Genomic DNA, 19,883 nt, shown 5'->3' with positions numbered 1-19,883 from the left:
ACTCATGGAGCAGTTAATTGATGTTGGGAACAGAAATGAGGCCACAAGCCAGGAAGGGCAGGAACTGGTTTTCTTGCTGAAGAAAGCACAACAGGGAATTTTAGCCTTAAAAGTGAGTGTTAGAATTCACTCAGGAAAACTAAGGACACACCCAGAGAGAGTGGAGCAAAACAGTATGTTTATTGCAGATTCAGATTTTGAATTTTGCTTATTAGTGTTCACAGGAAATCAGTTACTACTGAAAAGGATGAAGAACCAGAACTGTGCTTACTGCACTTGTAGAGTAAGACTGACATAGTGATAAATTTATAAAAAACTAACTTAGTTTGACATTTTATTTCCTGGAGAGTGGTGGTGCAGGGAGCCACTTTCTCACTATGTCAGTTGCCAGCTGTTGAAATCTACTTTGAAAATAAGAACTAAGAGTGAATGAAGAGATAATTTTTTGATATGCAGTATTTTTTAGTACTAAAGTTAATGTCATTTAAAGCCCAAATAGGCTCTTTCAGTGCTAACTTGTCAGAAATATTCTCAGGTCTGACAAAATGCATCAGTGATAAGAAAAGGCCTTTTGTGCATGCTCAGGAAGTACCCAAGAATATTTTAACAGGAAGGGGAAAAAAACTCAGTTTATGTAGCTGTTAATAGCAGACTGACTTCCGTGCTGAGTTCGAAGCAGCTCAGTGGAGCTTGAAAACACGAATGCTGTCCATAAGCACTCAAAGACACAGAACCATGTTGCTGGAAGTCTGCAGGGCCACCTGCAAGCTGGTTTAATAGATTGAAAAGAAAACTGTGGAAAAGAAGGTGTACATTAGTGAGTGTAGACATTATCACTGCTCCCTCCCATGCTTTCTCCATTTGGCAGAATGACAAGTAGTGCACACAGCACTTTCAGCCAGCCAAATGACAACTTTTCAGAAAACCTTTAAAGAAAAGCTTTAGCCCTTTTACAATTTGACTTAGAAAATATTTCCAGCTGACACTGAAATAATTCCAGTGATTAGATAATTGATCACGTTTTTAGGAAACAAAAGAGAAAGTAGTATCTCACCATTAACTTCAAAGACAAAATGGCTGAGTGTCTTATGCCTTTCACTAGGTAGGTTCAGCTTTTCTTTCTTAATCACTGTAGGGTCAAAGTTGTCCTGTGGCTGAGTTGACAAACTGGAATACATCAACCAGTGCATGCTATTGGACAGTGGTTTAGCTTGGAAGTCCCCATAAGAGGCCACAAAGCAACAACAGGGCTTTGTATCAGAACAGCTAATTCACAGCTGTTAACCATGCAAAATGTACACTAAATAGCCTGAAGAGCACAGCCAACTGCTGGGACAGAAGTGTCCTGGCCTGGCAAAGCAGGACTCACACTTCAACCTTGTTAAACCTCCCACATATTCAAGTGTGGTATCTGTTTCCACCTCAAGAGGTTCGCCTGATCTACTAGATAACTAAGAATTATTGTTAGTTATGCCTTCAATTTAGCATGTCCTCATTTTGTAGGACATATAAAATGATTGCAGATTCGGAGATTAGGAATTCAGATTCACTGTGATCATCTAGAAGAGATGTCACATTAAGCCATTCCAATTATGTTGCCACTTTCCAGAAAATTCTAACCCTGATAGGACTAAATAAATCAGTTTGAAAAAAGTAAATAAATCCAGCTGTGCAGTATCATCTCCATCCCTTGTAAATTGTGCCCCTGATTATTTTTACTGTCTGGAAAGTTGTTCAGTAAGCAAAGAAACACAGGATGTGCAATCAATGTCCCTAACCTATGTTTATGATCTGAAAAGCTTTGATTACTGTTTTCTCATGTGGTGCAGCATTAGTTTGCTTTACAGAAATTATTCTTTTATATTTTATAGTAATATAAATAATTAATATATATATATTAATATAAATAATTTATTTATATATATATATATATATATATATATATATATATATATATAATTTATTTTAATTTTACATTGCTTCAGCAAGTTTACAGACGACACCAAACTGAAAGGCTTGAGAGAAGGAATTCTCTTCAAAGAGACCTCAATGGGCTTGATGGGTGGGTTCATAAGACTTGAATTTGTTCAGCCTGGACAAGAGAAGGCTACAGGCAGACCTTAAAGGAGCCTTTCAATACTTACAGGGGTCTCCTAAGAAAGATATAGACAGGCTTTTTACCTGGGTCTATAGTGACAGAACAATGAACAATGGACTGAAACTAAAAGAGGACAGATTTAGATTGGACATAAGGAAGAAATTCTTTACTGTGAGGATGGTGACACTCTGAGTCAGATTGCCCAGAGAAGCTGTGGGTGCCCCCATTACTGGAAGTCTTCAAAGCCAGGTTAGTGGGGGTAGCTTTGTGCAGCCTGGTCTAGTGAAAGATGCCTTTGCCAATGGCAGAGAGTTTGGACTAGCAGTTCCCTTCTAACCCAGACCATTCTGTGAATCTGTGACTCAGCAACAACTTCTGGGTCACCTTAAATGATCATGTTTTTCATACAGTCCATTAGTGTTCCATAGATGGGATATTTTCCCATTTAGCTCATTCAAGTTCTCCTGTGTCCTCAGACAAAAATAATAAATGTCACAGACATTTAAAGCTTTTTCTTCACTATACTTTTCACTTAGACAGTCAAAACCTAGTTACATTTTACTTAAACTTCTGTCCAGGCAGCAGTCCCTGAGCTGCAAATCAACACAGTCAAGTGTATGTATCAGCACACACAGTAACAGATCTCCACTGATTTAATAGCTTGGCTGTCAGCAACAATCTCATCAGTGTCCCTCCAAGACCGTTATTTGTGAATTATAAGTATCACTTTACTCAGCATCCTGACCTTTATGCATGCATAAATTTGGCTTGAGGCAATGACTAAGACAATCTTCCTCATGTGGAAAACGGAACCTCAAATGACAAACCAAAGCTATTGCAGGTGAATCTGCTTAAAATTAATGTTGATGCTATTTGAGTTTGTGCTATAAATGGAACACTAATGTACCCCATCTGTTTTATACATGTCTAAAAGCATAATGACACAAAAAATAATTTCTGTAAAGCAAACTAATGCTGTACCTTTGTAAGTATGTAGACTTTCCCAGAAGCTTTAAGTGGTGACACCTGCTTGCCCCTTGATTTTTTGTTATATTTATTTTTATTCCTCCTGTCTTGGCTGCAACGAATCATGCCTCTTTGCCTGGGCAGTAGGCAGCCTTTTCATTATCTCCTGTAATTTAGCCAAGGCATCACGCTCCGGGCTGTTCTGCAGAAGTGACTAGGCAACTCTGCCTTCCAGACACGGTGTAAGTGCTTCCTCTGAAATTCCCCAACTAAGGAGTAGCAAAAAGCAGCAAGCTGACCACAGCAGCCCCAAGCAGAGCAAGGTGGGTAGGAGAGTTGTACAGGTTTCTCTATACCTGGCACCAGCCTCATCCTGCTGTTCCCTAGACTAGATGCCAATTTATCCTCCAGGTGTTCCTGCCTGCTGTAGTTCCCCCTTCTCACAGGATTTCAAATGTGTGAATGTCGCCACTTGCAGGGTCAGGAAAAATGGAAACTGCACTCAGAGCTGGGCCTCTGCCAGCGTTCAAGCCTTAAATATCAAGGACTATCACAACTTCCAGTGTGAGCTAAGGCCAGTTCCTCTCTCCATGTGCTCCCAGCGAAGCAAACAGCCAGACAATGCTGGGATGGGTGTGGCCCATTTTGGCTCTCACAGATACAGAGAGATTTAGAAAAGAAACATTGCTTATTCTGCAAGAGAGCAGAGTGGAGGTTTCCACAAATCAAGTACACCAAAGGGCAAAATGTCACAGCTTTTACACAGAAAAATATTCTTGGCCCACCTAATGTATGTTTATATTTGTGATGTAACCTTGTACAATTCTTGAAACACAGCCCTTTTCTTTATTAAGCAACTTCTACTGTGTAAGTTATCTGACAGCACTGGTTATGCCTGCAAAAGGCGAGGGGAATTCAGCCCTGGGAACAGACAATTCAACCTGAAGGCATTGCGACCATGAGCGAGCAGTACATGAGGATGGACGTGTTTACATGCAGTCACCTCACCGTCACCTGCCCCCATAAAGACAAAGGGAACCCCAGGGACTGGCCCGCTGCAGCATCCTCTCCACATGGGCACAGCGAGCACCAGGAACCCCCACATAAACCCGGGAAACACCAGAAGCTTCCACAAGGAGCAGGAAACACCGGCAAGTTCCTCTCTACAGCCCTCACACACCCCGGCGGGCGCAGCACTGCGCATCCACACGTAGCGGGATGTGACACCTTGTCTGCTTCTCTGAGGTGCCTGCATCACCGTGTTGGGATGGGGTGAGAGCCTGTGGGGGTCAGAGATGTATGATATATGCCTTTGTCTGTAATGCCTGACTCTGACACACGAGAGAGCACCGAATTCCACGTAACACCATGGAGACAGCTGTTAAGTAGAGAAACTGGGAATGTGAGTGTGTAGGTTAGATCGAATTTTCTTAAGTCACTGGGTGGAAAAGTTAAAGTTTAAGGTTTAAGCTAGTTTAGAAAACAAAAAGCAAGATGGAAGTCTAAGGGCGTTGTCCCTTTCTCTTTCTTCTTCCTCCTTCTTCTAGAGGTTTTTGGGTAGTAATAAGTGATTGGATAAAAGATGCCGCAGTGCAGCACGCAGGTATTGGGTCATTGGGTCACTAAGAAAAATAATTTACTTGGCATTTGTTAACTGGATACATATAAAAGACCTTGAAGAGATTCTCTGTTAACTATTTTGCACCTCTCCACCTTAGTGTATGGAGCTCCTTGTACCCTATCTACACATAATATAGATAAGAGAAGAATAAACAACCAAGTCTGAACAAGAGAAAACTGCCTCTCTCTCATCAGTCTCAGTCCAAGGGAAAAGAACCAGAGCCACCAGAGTCACATCCCGACACTGAGCTGATGTTGGTCTGCAGCCCAGCACCTCTCCCAGGCAGAGTTGCCTGCACAGGACTCCTCTACGTGGATGACCAGGTCTGTAGCCTCACATCTGCAGCAGACTCAGGCCACTGAGGCACAGGAGGAGGAGGTGGCACATGGCCTCCCTTTCAGGAGGGATGTTTCACCTCGTGGGAGGCATGCTGGGAGGAGTGGGGTGGCTGGGGCTGGACAGGGAACTGTGGTGTGAGGTTGTGGTGATTTGGGCTGCCTATCCTCAAAACCGAGCATTTACCTTTAGTATGTCTTCTTAGACTCTCTGTACTGGTTGTGTATCTCTGTCGCTCTTCCAGATGTGTCTCCTCCCTTTTTTTTTTAACAGATGAAAACTGATGAAGTTGGTCTGCAGCCAGAGCATGCACCAACATGACCAAAAGATGCCCCAGGAGCATGGTATCCTTGGCTTTTCTTATTAAATGTTTGCTCTGTATAAAATATTACTTGTGAATTTTGAAATATTTGTCAACTGATTAATTCTCTTTTCCATAAGCTGTGAATTTAATTTTGCATGGGTAAAGAGTTCCCAGAGGTTTTGGCCTCTGTGTTGCCCATTCATTCCTGTCCAGAACTGATGTGGTGTCAAAAAAGGGAAACAGGAATTCTTGCTCAAATTGGTTTAAGAAGCTGGTTATGTACCTTCCTGCTCTGTTTTTGCAAGGACAAGAAAACCCAAACAACCCGTAGAATCAGTATGGTTGAGCAGCTACGTTGTAGATTTTATTCTTCCATCTTTTAATGTGGGGAATCTGACAGTTATTGAAAGAGGAAAAGCTAAAGTTATAATTGGCACTTTTAGCATTGTTTAGCTGTCCTGTCTATCATGATCTTTACATCTGCAAGTAATTAGTACATAACTTTCTGGGTTTTCACCTGTGGTCTGTAGTTTTTTGTATTGCAAAAAGATATTTACAGCTTAATACTCCCATATAGAAAAGAGTAAAATAATCTTAAAGGGGAAAAAATGTTTTGTTTTTGTAGATTTGTAGATCTGTTACTCAGTATTGAATAATACATTGTCTACTCTTTTGCTGGACTTTCCTTTATGCTGTTTTGAAAGTGTAAAGTGTACTTTTGATATTGTCAGATTCCTGACAGTATGCTTAATGCTAGGAATGGCTCTTACAGGTTTCTAGTGTGTTTTGCTGGAAGTTTAGGATGCCCCTGAGATAGCCCTGTGTGGTGAAAGCCTCTGAGCATGAGAAGGGCATGTGAGAAGAAGCCACCAAGTGCTGATTGCACAGGTGTGAGTAACAACACTTCCTTGTGCAGCTCTGTCCTGTAGCTTGCTCTTACAATGAAGCAGGCTTTCTGCTGCGAAGGAGCTTTGGCACAATGACTTGAGAGCAGAAATTAGAACTGAAACAGTGAGAATGAGATCAGCCTGGTGGCTGTATTCTTATCAACAAGAGCAAAGTGGAAGCTATAAAATAAAAAGTTTGGTGTGGGCAGCCTATTAAATCAATATGTGGCTATGGAGGCTCCAGAGGCTCCAGAGCCAAAGGCAGTAATGGTGCAGAAAGAGGTCTCTAATATGTGAAATTAAAGCATAAAGAGAAGGTTTTCCCCCATATAAGAATAGAAGGGAAATATTTTCCCCTAGTTCTTTGCAGCACAAGGTCACTGCACCCCAGTTATATGTACCTAATGGGCCTTTGGGCTGTCCCTCTCCTTTTTAATTTATGTCCTTTCCCCTAGAAAGTTCTCCCTTCCCTGTTTCCCCATTGGCCCCAGTTTGCTGCAATCCTCCACCCCCATTATCCCATTGGCTCTCCCTCTCCCTGACCCCTCCTATGCACCACTTTGCCCTATTCCTATTGGACCCTGACCCTTGGATCCACCCCCTCAAACCCATATATATTCCTGGACTCTCCATTGTTCCTTGTCTTTGTTCCTGGACCCCTTCAGTGTGTGGCTGCAATAATCCCCACTGGAACTCCATGCAAAGACCCTTCCTGGCTCTCCACCATTGATCATCGTCCATGGCATGCTTGTGATTGTGTGAGTGTGATTGCAGCCTGCCCAGACACCTTCCTCCCTGGGGGTGCTTTTGGGAAGGGAGTGTCACCTGACCATCGCACCCGACACTACATGAGGCTGAGAGTGTTTCCAAGACAAGGATATGCTTTCTTATATTTGTTTTTAGGGGTGTGATATTGTGGAGTAGTTCAGAACACAAGGATTGAAAATGTTAAAGAGACTGGAAAAACATGAAAGGTTGGAATCTCATATGCCAGATACTGCTTCACTGTAAAGTCTTGGAAAAGCCAGCACTATTGAAAAGCTGGGTATTGCAAGTTAACCCATTAGTACAAACAAGATATTAATAAAAGTTGCATGCACTATCAAATCTTTCTTTGTTGCTGAGGCTGTGATTTGTGTAACCTACATACCCAAGGCTGTGACAAGTAACCCAAGTCTCTGCAGCCAGGAACTTCTAGGTCATGACTGGAAATCTGGTATAAGAATGATCCAGTATGACATCGCTGTAGTTTTAGTTTGGGTTTTGTTTTTTTTTTTTAAGGAGAAAATGTAACTAATCTTCAGTGAAGTGATAAAACTCCTTCAGGTTGGCCATGATGCTCTTGAAAACAGCATCAGAAAGTTTCATCGCTGAAATGTGAAAATCTGCTTGAGCAACATAGATGTACTGAATTCTTTACTACTGCTGCTGGTTGGAAATGAGCCTGTTGAATCCATCCACTGCTTTTGCACCCCAGTCACAGGAGACACTTGCAGGGCTGAAGAGTAAGGTGGGCACTCTTTGTATGAACCTGTTGGACTCTGGGAAGAGAAATACTTGTGTAATCCATTATTAGTAACATGTCCAGTAACAGGGCTGCTGCTTGTTCACCAGCATAAAACTATTAAATTGTGTATTACTGATTTACTGTTCCCAGAGTGTTTTCTAATGCAGTCATATGCATGAGTTAGTAGTGCAGAAATTTCTGTTGATTTCTGCTAGCCAGAAAGTGTTATTACTGCCGCCAGCTTGTAGTTACCATCTGCATTCTTGCTTAGGTGGGCAAAAGGCCTCCCTTGTGGGCAGGCTCCTTAAAAATTAGATTTGCAAATTTTACCTTTTTTCTTTTTTCCCAAGGAATAAGGGGAAGCTCAGCTTTGTAGTTTTGTATTAGGGTTGGGGATTTAAAGGATGTTCCTGAAAAGAGCTGTGTGCTACGTGTGTCCAGTCTCACACTGTGTGTTCATTTTTTTCCTTAGGAAGAAATGTTAGAACCAGGCTGAGAGCAGTGCCTGTCTATGCAAACACTCCTCCCTAAGAAACAAAAAACTGTTTAAAAGATGGACTATTAAGTTTCCATGTAGTAAGACAAACTGCATTTATCTGCATTGTGGCAGTGCCTAGTAATGTTTATATACACAAAAAATAAAGTGTGTCCTCAGAATTTCTGAGAATTTCTGTCTTTCCCAAGCTGTTTCAGAGTTTGGACTTCCTGTGTGTTACTGTTGGGATACCAGTGCACCCCTTTGGATGAAACAAAGCCTAGGACCTGCTGAGTGGTTGGGGTGTGATGACTTAAATGTCTCCTGTAGTATTTGCAGATAAAGTTGGCTGAGATTCGTATTGAGGTGAGCAAAAGTGGAAATTTAAAAAGTAAAAATCCAGCAAACCTGGGTTTAAAAATAGCAAGAAAGGTTTATCCAACATGGAGAATGGCAAGCTTGGTATATTGTCACCTTGACCAGCTACATCATGTCGTATTTCAGCATAACTTGGAGTGAAATACTCTTGAGATAATTTGGATTGCTGCTGATTGCTGCCTATTTTTCTAGGAAGACTTAACATGATTTATCAGAAGAACAAATGCCTAAATTCTGTATCTTGCAATGTCTGATTTTTCAGTACTGAATGTAAGCATGTGTTGGAATGGGTCTGGTTGAGTTGGACACCAAAGTGGCTCCAACTGCATATGCAGAGAGGAACAGTCTCTGGTCCTGGGAAACACTGTGCTAGGAGGGAGAATATCTTGTTAGGGTAGGGCAAGAGGAGAGAAAGAGTAGTTTCCTCATGGAGTTAGTATGTTAATCAGTTTTTTACAAATATAGTTATGGTTTTTATCCCTGTTACTGATGGTATCCTGCACCCTTAACCCCATATATATAGCCTACATATAACCTACATATCATTATACCCTCCTTATTCCCGGGTCTTTGAGGATCGATCCCTGAGGTTGCCTTTGAGGTTCAACCTTTGTATCATGCATGGTTTCTTCCTTTTTTATTTTAACCATTACTAAAGTTCCTTTGTTTCCCGCATCATTCTCATTGTTCCTGTCCCTCTATTTTTGCCACGCACCTCCCCAGCTGGAGCGGTCTTGGTGTCGCATTGATGCCTGCTGTGACAAGCATGTTACTAGTTCTTCGTTTTTCATTTGTCAGAAGAGAAGGAGGTTTAGACAGGAGTATGGGAAATAAAACAGAGAGCACAATGGAACTGATAAAGGAGCCTAGGATCTTAGGGCTAATCAAACAGAAACCATGGCAGAGACAGACACAGGTAACTACTCCTGGGGGTAGAAGTGACCAAGAGATATGTTGTGAAACTTTGTAATGATTACCAGGTAACTGATGTCATGACCAATGTGTAGCCAATGGGAAACTGTCACTGAAAATAGAACCCTGTAAAAATGCCCTACAAGTAAAACCCTATATAAAGACCTTGCATACTCAATAGAATTGCCTTCTGATCTCAATTCTGATGTCCTCATCTTTCAATCACTGATACAAGAGTAATTAATTTTTAGTGATCCAGCATGTAATTATGGGATGTACTTGAAAGTTTAGGATTTTTATTAGGGATTGCATTCCCTGAAGATATCATCTGTTCAGGATTTCTGCTCATGGGCCTTCGTTCTTGAAGTGAAAAACCAACAGGAGTAGCTTTTTAAAACTTTGGAAAAAATCTCAAGATCAACAGCTACTTCCAGGATTTGATGATTAGTATATAAAATATTAATTAAACTTTGCCTAGAAAAGATTTAGAACCCCAAGCTTTAATGTGTAATACAGGTGTTATAGTGGGGTAGTATAAGGGAAAAGCGAGGTAGAGGGAGCAATAGGTGGGTACAAGGGTCACAGATTACTTAAATAATAATGCTTGTAAATGTGAAGGACAATGTTAAACATTAGGACTGCCTATTACTTTGTACGACTGAATTAGACCCTTGAAAAAAAATCGGACTATAAGAAACTGCTCTGCTTCAGCTCATAAAAACTGAAGAAAAAGGCTAAGGAATTCACATTCTGGAACAACCTACTGCATGTACTGAAGCCCTACTTTCCAGGAACTGGGGAGACACCATGTGCTCCAGGGAAGTGGAAAAGTAAATCTTTTGGAGTTTGGATTTTTTTGCTTTTGCTTCTGCTTTATTAAACTCTTTTATCTTGACCTACAAGGATTTTTTCCATTTAATTCCCTCCCCCATCCTGTTAAGGAGGGAAGTGATAGGACAGCTTGGTGGGCACCTGGTGTCCAGCCAAGGTCAACACACCACAGCTCTAACTCAGGAAAACAAATACAGGAATAAAAACAGACACATTGAGGAGAGAGTGTCTGCCACACTGGCTCCGTATTTGTGTGTTTGGTTTGACAGCTTACATAGTCTGTGTTGCTCTCTGGTGATTTTTAGGTAAGAAAGGAAACTGGCATAGATGTACACTGGAAATGCAAAGCTTACACTGACAACTTCCTGCTACAAGATAAAATACTTAATCTGGAGAAGCTGTATTCTCAAGTGGATTTTAATTGGTACTACACCTGTTTTTACCAGATGGTGGTGTCAAATGAATCTGTGTTTCTGAGGGCTTTGCTCCTCTATGTAATGTAAATAAGACACAGGCAACCATGCAATGCCCTAAAAATTCAAATTTTACTTGACTTTTAAATAACCTGGACACAAGTATTGACACAGCCATCTATCAAACTCATTTTAAAATAAACCACACAGTTGTTTCATGAATACCTAAAGCACATGGAACAAATGTATCACATTGGTATGTTCATGTATGTTGTCTCCAAACACCTTTCTAGGCAATTTTGAAGTAAACAAATCTTCCCAAAAGAAAACATGCTATCTCTTCAATTCTATATCCACCTATATAAAGGGAATGAATGTGGCAACTTAAGTGGTAATGACTTTTCAACAAACACCATCAGTGTCATGAGCTTGATTAGAATACAAGTTGCAGTGCTAGTGATACTGGTAAGAGACGCAGTGTAGAAAACAGCAGGTCAAGGCTAGTCCCTAATGAAAGAAACCAGCCAACTAAGCAAGGGAACTAGTACAGGATATACAAGAATGTGTTTGTGCTATGGTTAGTAAGCCCTATTGATTGTACAAAATACATGTTTTGCAAAAGGTTGTACAACTATGTTGTAATTGTTGCTAATTAGTGAGAGTTCTAGAACTTACCAATGCTTAGCACTTGTGGAAGTCTCAGAAGAGGTAAAGGCAGAGGCACAAAGTCAAAATCGTTGGCCTGAGATCAATTCAGGAGAATTATGATGAGGATGCCTCTAATACCAGTCCTTTGTCCAAGTGAGCACCAGTCTGTATGGCATTCAGCCCCAGGGTAAACTTCCTGACACTCTTATGCATCTCATGTCTTTTGCCTGACTCATCAGGATGTACAGGTATTTCAGACTGACATCCAGACTCCAGATCTGAAAATGCAACTGCCTCTAGGCAGTGAATGCCCCAGGGGAGCTGGAGAAGGGTAGCAACAGTAGAGAGGGCAAGGTGTAGCTCAGAGCTGTAAGAGGCGGGTCACATAGACATGTAGGGCTGGTTTAGGTCTAGAAGGCATAGCTGTGACACAGTAAGTGCTTTCAGTGATTAATCACTTGTGTGTATCTCTCACAAAAATAAAAAGTTCATAAAAAAATGTGCTTTTCCTCAAATGATTGAGGAGAAGAAGCTTGAAGGGAAAGTAGTATCACATATATGAAAGGAATTTGCTTTTCTGTACTATTAGCTGACAGTGACATCCTTGTTGCCAGTTTTGCCTTGTTTTGGCACAGCAAAACATTTGGAAAATGTGTAAGGAGGCATTATGTCTTTAGCCTTTTGTGGACACAAAACTGGATTGCAGTGGCCCAGGCTAACACCAGACTTGCTAAAATCCTGCTTCCTGCATAGACTCATCAGGGAGAAGACCACTAACTCAAATCTAGGGCTTGCGCCATAAATTTCTCATTTAAATGCAAAAAAGTTGGCTTGATTATGAAACAACTCTCCAGTGATTTAAGAATTGGAACATTTCACTATTAGACTAGACAGAAGCCTATTTTCTGATGTAGTGCAGTAAGTAAAAATACCACACACTTGGTTGATGGTATCCAGCAATAACACACAAAGGCCACAGGAAGATGAAAGCATACAGGAAAACATGAGGCTGGATAGAAACCTTCTTGATCAATATTTAAAGATTGGCAAGATAGGTACACTATGTACAGATAATTCTCAAATAATAACACAAATCCTCCTGTAACAGTAGATTTGTGCTACTTACCTGTGCCTGGGTAAGGATAGCAAACTGATGGTAATGATTTGGAAAGCAGCAAACCACCAGCAAGTGTGTAATACTCCAAGTTGGAACACCTCAAAGGAACAAGGAGCAGCTTTCATTGCAGAAACTGTAACCAGTTCTGTACTGTAACCACTGTACAGTTTGGCATTTTTCAAATGTCTTCTAAAAGATTGTGATGCTCTCCATTAAGCCATTTTGCCATAGAAGATTTTTTTTCTTCCTAGGGGTTAGTTGGGTTTTTTTGCTGTACTTTGGGTTTGGATTTTTTTTTTTTTTTGGCTTTTTCTTTGGCTTTTTAAAATGTTGTTTATGACAGCACTACACGAGGTCATAGATAGATCCTAAAGAATCACTTTAAATTGGAGAAATCACAATGAAACCATTTAACAAACTTACAAAGCCGAGCAAATACTTTAAGCCAAGCCCAACAATGTCCTAGAAATAAATCCATAGTAAATTCAAAAAATTCTGAAAAACCTCCATGAAAACTGAATTTTTACTACAGGGGGATTCTTACTCTTTCCTTCCCTTAGATTTGTTCACTGAGACTGTAGAAGCAGAGTTATCCTAAGTAAATGACCAAAGAAAAGTACTTCTTAAGTGAATCTGCCTTCCCTGGAAGGATGTAGCATTTCCCAACCTAGAGACCACACTGTGATAGGAATATACAAACTGTATGGCTGCTGCTCTGGCTAGTAATATCCACCTGACCATCTCAGATCATGAAGCAATGAAGAATCAAAAAATTAAGTGGAAAATAAAACACATCATACAACATTTCGCTTACCAGTTTAGTCAGTGAAAATGTGTATTGGTAATCCCATGCCTCCTGTAAAGTGTAACTTAGACACCTTATGCTAACTGCAGTTCTCAAGCAGCGTTGCTTTTTTGACAAGGCTGCAATTCCCTGGTGTTGCTTGGACAGGATCACTGCAAATCTCTGTGGGTTGTGGGGGCTGTGTTGAGGGGACAGATGTAGAAAGGCACGTGAGCTGCTACAGGTGTTTACAATGCTGTTTGACAAATCCAATACTTAGTTAAATGATTACACTTAGCAGAAATTACTTCCACAACACAAAGACTTTGCTAAGCTCCCTAGCGAGTCAGCAACACCTGAAGTCTCATCCATGTGCTGACTGTGGAAAAATGGGAGGCAGAGAAGTGACTTTCAGATATTTGTAGGTGATAGGAGAGCAAGGCATTACTTCAGATATGTTATGTTATTAGAAGATAACCCACTCAATGTGCAGCATCATTGAAACTTAATATTCCTACCATGACAATAAAAAAAAAATTATAGTTACCATACCTGAAATACTGCCTTTGTCATTTTAACATACTAGAAATGGCTCAGAGAAAAGTGTCAGATTATTTTATATGAGATATTAAGACTGATTTTGCTAATCTAGTTTAAAAAATAATAATAATAAAAAAACTATTTTCTAGCTGTCTTAAATACTACTCCACAAGTTTCATTTAACCAGCACTGACGTGCCTTGCTAAGCAGTCTTAACACAGTAGGTTAAGTGGATTAACTTAAGTAATTTAAGACTCAGTAGGCCTTAACACAGTGGGTTCCCCAGTCTCCAGTGTGTTTTACTGCAACGTGGTAAATGTGTTTCTGTGATATGGAATGTTCCTTTAAATAGTCTCTCTACATAAAAGGACATTCAAAATTTAGAGCACTTAAACCTGCCCAAGGCAAAGTAAGTCTGTATCACCTCTGGAACTCACTGCTACAGTATGTTATGGAGCCTATTATTTTTGAGCTAAAGTGGGTTGAGTAAGAATTTGTATCAACAACACAAGCGTGTGTTATTGTGCTAGGCTAAAATAACCCTTGTAAGAGCTATCTGTCCTTATGTCTCAGGACATAAGTTGATCCCCATAAAAATTGTAAAGATAATTTCCCCATGTCACACTGTATTGCACAATTGACAAAAAATATTACTATTTTACTTATCTCGAAGCATCTGGTCCTGATCATGTCAGTTAACAGTCACTTCTGGGAACAAGGTTATTCAGTTACAGGGCAGACCATGAAGCCTGTTTTGTTGCAGCAAAATTTTTTTTTTTTTTTTTTTTTTTTTTTTTTGGTCATTGTTTTTGGAAATGTAACTGCTGATCTTTCAGTTTTGCAAAGACTTTTGGTTTTGGTTGTCTATCAGGCAACTTGTCCTTAATCAGTCACACCACTAGTGGTGATAAAACCATTGCTTGGTCTTCCCAGCAAGCAGGCTGCACTGCCAGGTGTCCTGAAGGAAAGACCACCATGTCAACTTCAGTTCCTTCCCCTGCACACACAAACAAATTCTCACTTTCCAAAGACCAAAATCCATTCACCATCTTCAATTCATCATTCAAGTCTCCACCTTGAAGCATGAGACCTGTACAGTTTTTACGATCTTAGTGGTGGATTTTCCATCAACATTATTAGTGGATAGCAGAGATGATTCTTCTATTAGGCTGTCTTTAGATCCATTCTGCCTCTGAAGAGAATAAATTAAACATGTTGTTAAAAAGATACAGCAGAATTTAAACACTGTATTTTGCTAACTGTTACTATGAAAGCCTTAGGCTATGGGTATGGCAAATTATGTATACATATATTTATATATGTATATGCCCCTTTATGCTATTGTCTATTCAGGAAATGCCATGATTAATTATTTAATATTTAGCAAAACACTGCAAGCAAACACTCAGAAGGAATTAATAGCCACTGTTGTGAGGGAGCCTGGGGCAGAAGGAAAAGAGAGGTGTTTGTAGACACTGTAGACACATACCATTTTTACATGACTGGTATGGTAAGTTAGGTATCTGGAATTCTCCCTTCTATGTTTTGGTTCTCCTTTTGTGTGTTTGTACAAAAGACTTGTGAGTGCTTTTGAATAGAATTTTCTTCTCAAATTTTGAGTTCAATAAAACTATTGAAATTGAGAGATATGGTAGTATAATATATGATGAAAGACAGTGATTCAGTTAGATTAACAAAAGGTAAATTCTGTCCTTTTAAGATGTCAATAGCCTAGAAAAATATTCAGTATTTGTGGCGGAAAAATAAAAAAAAAGGAAAATAAAAGAAGCACTGTTTCAAGCGCAAGCAACAAACCCCTTCAGACTATCTCTAAAAGAGGTGAATAAATGATGTGATTACAGCTGCATCACAACCACATCTGCATAATTCAAGAAGTTGTAAAAGTCAGTTTGCTTTCCATAAGGAGCAGAGATGCATCTTAGGGATGCATCAGACTGGGAAAGAGTTCTCCAGCAGCAGAAGCAGGTGTTCAGAGGGGCATATGCTACAGAACCACATGTATTTTGGAATACAAAGTTTAAGCGTAAGTAAAATACAAAAATTCCATTCACACTGCTGCTGAAAAAAATCTTTCTTTTTCACTGAAAAAAAAAAAAGGCCATCTTAAATAAAGCACTAGAGCCCCACTTCTCCCTCCAAAAAAAAGGAAAATTGCAAAGGATGTACAATCACTAACCTGTTGAGTCAGCTGGATGCTGGGACCTTTCCCATCTGAAGATCGTGTAACAGGCAGTGGAGGGACCAAATCAGTTTTGACACTGGGATTATAACAAAATGGATATGGCTTTAATGAAGTAAACTATAACTGTGCAGAGGAAGAACAATGAAACTGAAACAGACTGCTCTATAGACGTGACAAGCTTTTATCACCTTACTTGGACTATCTGAAAGCTGTCATGATGATGCTCTGTGGGCACCTTCAGGGCGTTGAATTCAGGGCAGCCCTGTCTTTTCCAGGTCTTTGGAAGCAGCCCAAATTGATACAACATCATTGAATCACAGAATGGTTTTGGTTTGGGAGGGACCTTAAAGATCATCCAGTTCCACCTCTTGCCATGGGCAGGGACACCTTCCACTATCCCAGGCTGCTCAGATCTCAATCCAGCCTGGCCTTGAACTCTTCTAGGGATGGGGCAGCCACAACTTCCCTGGGAAGCTTCTGCCGGGGCCCAGCCACTCTCATGGCAAAGACAAGTCTCACCTGAAATCACTGGTGTGCCAAACCTCCTTCAGGGTACTACCCAGCTAAAACTAGTCTTCCAGGTGGGGACTGCTTTTCATATTTTATGGCCTTGCTGCAACTGAGAATGGGGCTGTTGCTTTTCCATTCCTAAGTACTCTTCAATCTTCTAGGAAAGACTGATCCACCCATTGATGAAGAGGGATGTACTAGAGTTCCCATGAAACAAAATACAGAGCTAACACAGATAACATCATAAACCTGTGAAGGATGAAGTTATTTGGAAAGCAACTCATGAATTCTCATCCCCTAAGCAACTTTATGGCCTGCCACTAAAGACCAATACAGGTTTGTTTCAGCCTTTTCAGTTTTTTTCTCCCTCCAAATGAAACAAGAAAGCCACTGTGACTAAGAACAGACCATAAAGGGTTTTGGAGTTGTTTCATTCATGTTTAGCTCTGAAGACATAATACATAGGGGGTTGCCTGAACCCTGAACAAGCCACATTTACGCTGCTTCTTACCATCATGATCTCTAAACAGCTTTTGGGCTGCACTAGGCTAGTTAAGTGCTAATAACCATGTTCACATACTTCACTTCAGACAGGACAGATCTCTCCCCATCGGAGCACTGGGACCGCCGGTACTGCCGGTAGCTGCGAGGGGAGTGCGAGTGCCGGATGCGGATGGGGTCACCTTGAGTCCTAAGAGAGACACAGAATTCACAACAGGGAGTTGGTGATCTTTGGCACAAAATCTAAATTCAGCTGCAGACAGAGAGGTCCTCTCATTTCTTAATAAAGTGTAACAGATGGTTTCTTGCACTGGCCGAATTTAAAGGGCTGATGCTTCTTTTTAGATGTCTGTACTTAGAATTCAATGCTTTAGGAGAGCAGAGGTCACAAACTGGCATGCTCATATTTGTGAATGAAACTTTAATAAACAATGCATTAATTTATACCTCCTTAACATCAGCTTTTTCTGCCTAGTGGTGTTTGGAAGCACATTATGCAATCCAGGATCCCATCTGTGCCACATTCAGCTGCTTGCACTGACACATGAAATCCCAAATGGGCAATTATCGCAGTGAAATGGATGTTGGTTCTTAAGAAAATAGCTATGCCCTGCCAGCTGCCCATGACTAGCCAGAAAAGGATTGCAGAGGTCAAAGAGTGCCTTGGATGATCAGAATATTTAAAACAAAGAAAAAGTTTAAGAAAAGATTAAGAAAAAATTTCTTGTTTGCATTCACTTCTTTCTGATTCTGTAGTTTGTAACATAAGAAAGATTCTTGACTAGCATAGGGGGAATACAGAACATAAAGACAGGTTCAAAAGTGTGTGGGAGAGATTAGAACAGATTAAGATGATTTTTTTTCTTACTTTGTAAAGGAAAAATACTCAATTTTAAGATTTTTAATATCCCCACCCAGTCCATTCTAGGGGAATATTTGGAACAGATATGGGTTTATAGATTATGTGTAAACCCATTCCTTTTTCAGTAGGACAGAGTTCACAGTAAAGGAAGAAAAGTGGACTTTTGAATTCCCCAAAAAAATTCTGACATAAACTCACTCTACTTTAGTGTATGGAATTTCTTTCAATTGCTCCTCAGACAGGCCAGATGGATCCACAAGCTCCTTCCTATAAAGGATTAGGAAAAGTAAAAAAATGTAACAGTAACTGTGAAGTGCAAAAGTTTTACTAAAACAAACTGTTTTCAGCTCTGAAGCTTTCTTGACATGAAAGTAAGACGCCTATTTTGAAATAAGTGTAACTTCACCTTGATCACTTTAGCTGCATGTCACATCCTGTTCCACCTTCCTCTCACCTCCCTGCAAATCTGATCTTGTTGCTTCACAATATCATTAACATTATGTGTGCTTTGGAATTGCTAAATATCTTCCTAAGGGGTAATGGTGTGTCATGCTAAAAGTATTGATATTGACATTTTGGAAGCCACAGAGGAATAAGCCTCTAAAATGATGTATTGTTCTTTAATAATTAATTTATATACAATGGTCATCTTTACTCAGTGCACTCAGTGACCTGCAGTATCTTCTACACACAGGAGGTCATTAACATGTACATAATTTACTGAAACTAAATCAGTGTAGTGCCACACTGGAGGGGATTTTATAACTACATTAAAGGCAAACCAAGCATCTCTCAGACCCTGCAAAGATCATACTTACTGGATATGTTTCCATAGTTCTTCTTTAGCTTGTACATCTGGGCTTCTCCTATAAATAGCAACAAAGACAATAAAGGCTCAGCTGTGAAAGCCATCATCTGACATGTTGCTGTTCAAATAACTTTTAACACACAGACCCTGCACAGGAATCTTGATAAATGTAATCCAACAGTGACTTCAATTTTAAGGTTTGTTGTCTCAGAAAATGCATTAAACCTCATCGCTTCATTTCAACTGAAAATTCATTTCTTGAACGACAGGCTCTCAATCACAATTCCAGTTCCACCAGCCTTCAGCAAGACTGTGCATAAAATATAAACAACAGCAGAATTCCCCAAGCCAAATCACTGCCCAGTTGCTGCCAACACTTATCCCTGCAAGGACAACACATTTTGGAACAACACTTCTGAAAAAGGCCCTCAGAAATGTCCTGTGGCCCATAGAGCTCTTGGTGGGCAGAAGGAGGGATAGGCCACAGGCCACTGATCAGTAATCCCAGCCATTCCCAGTGGACTCCAGTAAAGACCTGTGGTTCCACTGCAAGCACAGTGCAGCCTCTCTCCTTCTGGTCATCTCCAAAAAGGGTTTCTGCTCAATTTACTTATTTTTGGTGTGCAGCACAAAAAAAAAAAAACAAAACAAAACAAAACAAAAAACAAACAAACAAACAAAAAAAAAAGCCACCAACAAATTAATCAAACCAGCACCTATGCCTACTTATGTACCTAAATATTTTAGCAAGTATTTAATTCAAGTGCAAAGAATGTACCAAAAGTTGTAACCTCCCTCTTGCAGACACAGAGATGCAGCAAAGCAAGCCTGAGGGGCATGTCTCACCTTTTCTACTGAGCCATAGAAGAGATGTTTCTAAGTGGAACCCCTTTATTTTTACTTTTCCTCCTCTATTGCAAGGTTAGTGCAAAACTGCTGCTGTTGTTTAAGCTGCACCTGGAATTCACCCAAACCCATTCAGAGTAATAGACCAAGTAAAGATTTTAGACAGTGTCACAGACTACATTTGCATGGAGAGATGAACACTTTTTATTGTCGTTATATAAGGTCAGTGTTAACAGCTAGACTGTTCCACACCATCTAATATGTGAGGGATGCAACTTTTAGACACATACAGCACACATAAATACACCCCAAGTTTCTCAAAGTCTTACACCTTAG

General features: G+C 40.2%; 1 protein-coding gene across 1 annotated transcript in view; it reads right to left on the bottom strand.

Annotated features, from left to right (window-relative positions):
- Positions 1–10,571: 10,571 nt before the first annotated feature.
- EPB41L4A (erythrocyte membrane protein band 4.1 like 4A) overlaps positions 10,572–19,883 on the bottom strand; it is a 126,012-nt gene continuing 116,700 nt past the window's right edge. Inside the window, exons 18-22 of the mRNA XM_058827262.1 lie at positions 18,712–18,759; positions 18,092–18,160; positions 17,111–17,221; positions 16,015–16,096; positions 10,572–15,009 (exon numbers count right to left, since the gene is read on the bottom strand). Coding sequence (XP_058683245.1) covers positions 14,881–15,009; positions 16,015–16,096; positions 17,111–17,221; positions 18,092–18,160; positions 18,712–18,759 — 439 coding nt within the window. The 3' untranslated portion in view covers positions 10,572–14,880. The remainder of the gene's footprint in view (positions 15,010–16,014; positions 16,097–17,110; positions 17,222–18,091; positions 18,161–18,711; positions 18,760–19,883) is intronic.

The sequence above is a fragment of the Poecile atricapillus genome, chromosome Z (assembly GCF_030490865.1).
Source record: "Poecile atricapillus isolate bPoeAtr1 chromosome Z, bPoeAtr1.hap1, whole genome shotgun sequence".
In the NCBI taxonomy this organism is placed as follows: Eukaryota; Metazoa; Chordata; class Aves; order Passeriformes; family Paridae; genus Poecile; species Poecile atricapillus.
The sequence above is the reverse complement of the archived record's forward strand: the minus strand, read 5'-3'. Positions and strand labels throughout refer to the sequence as shown.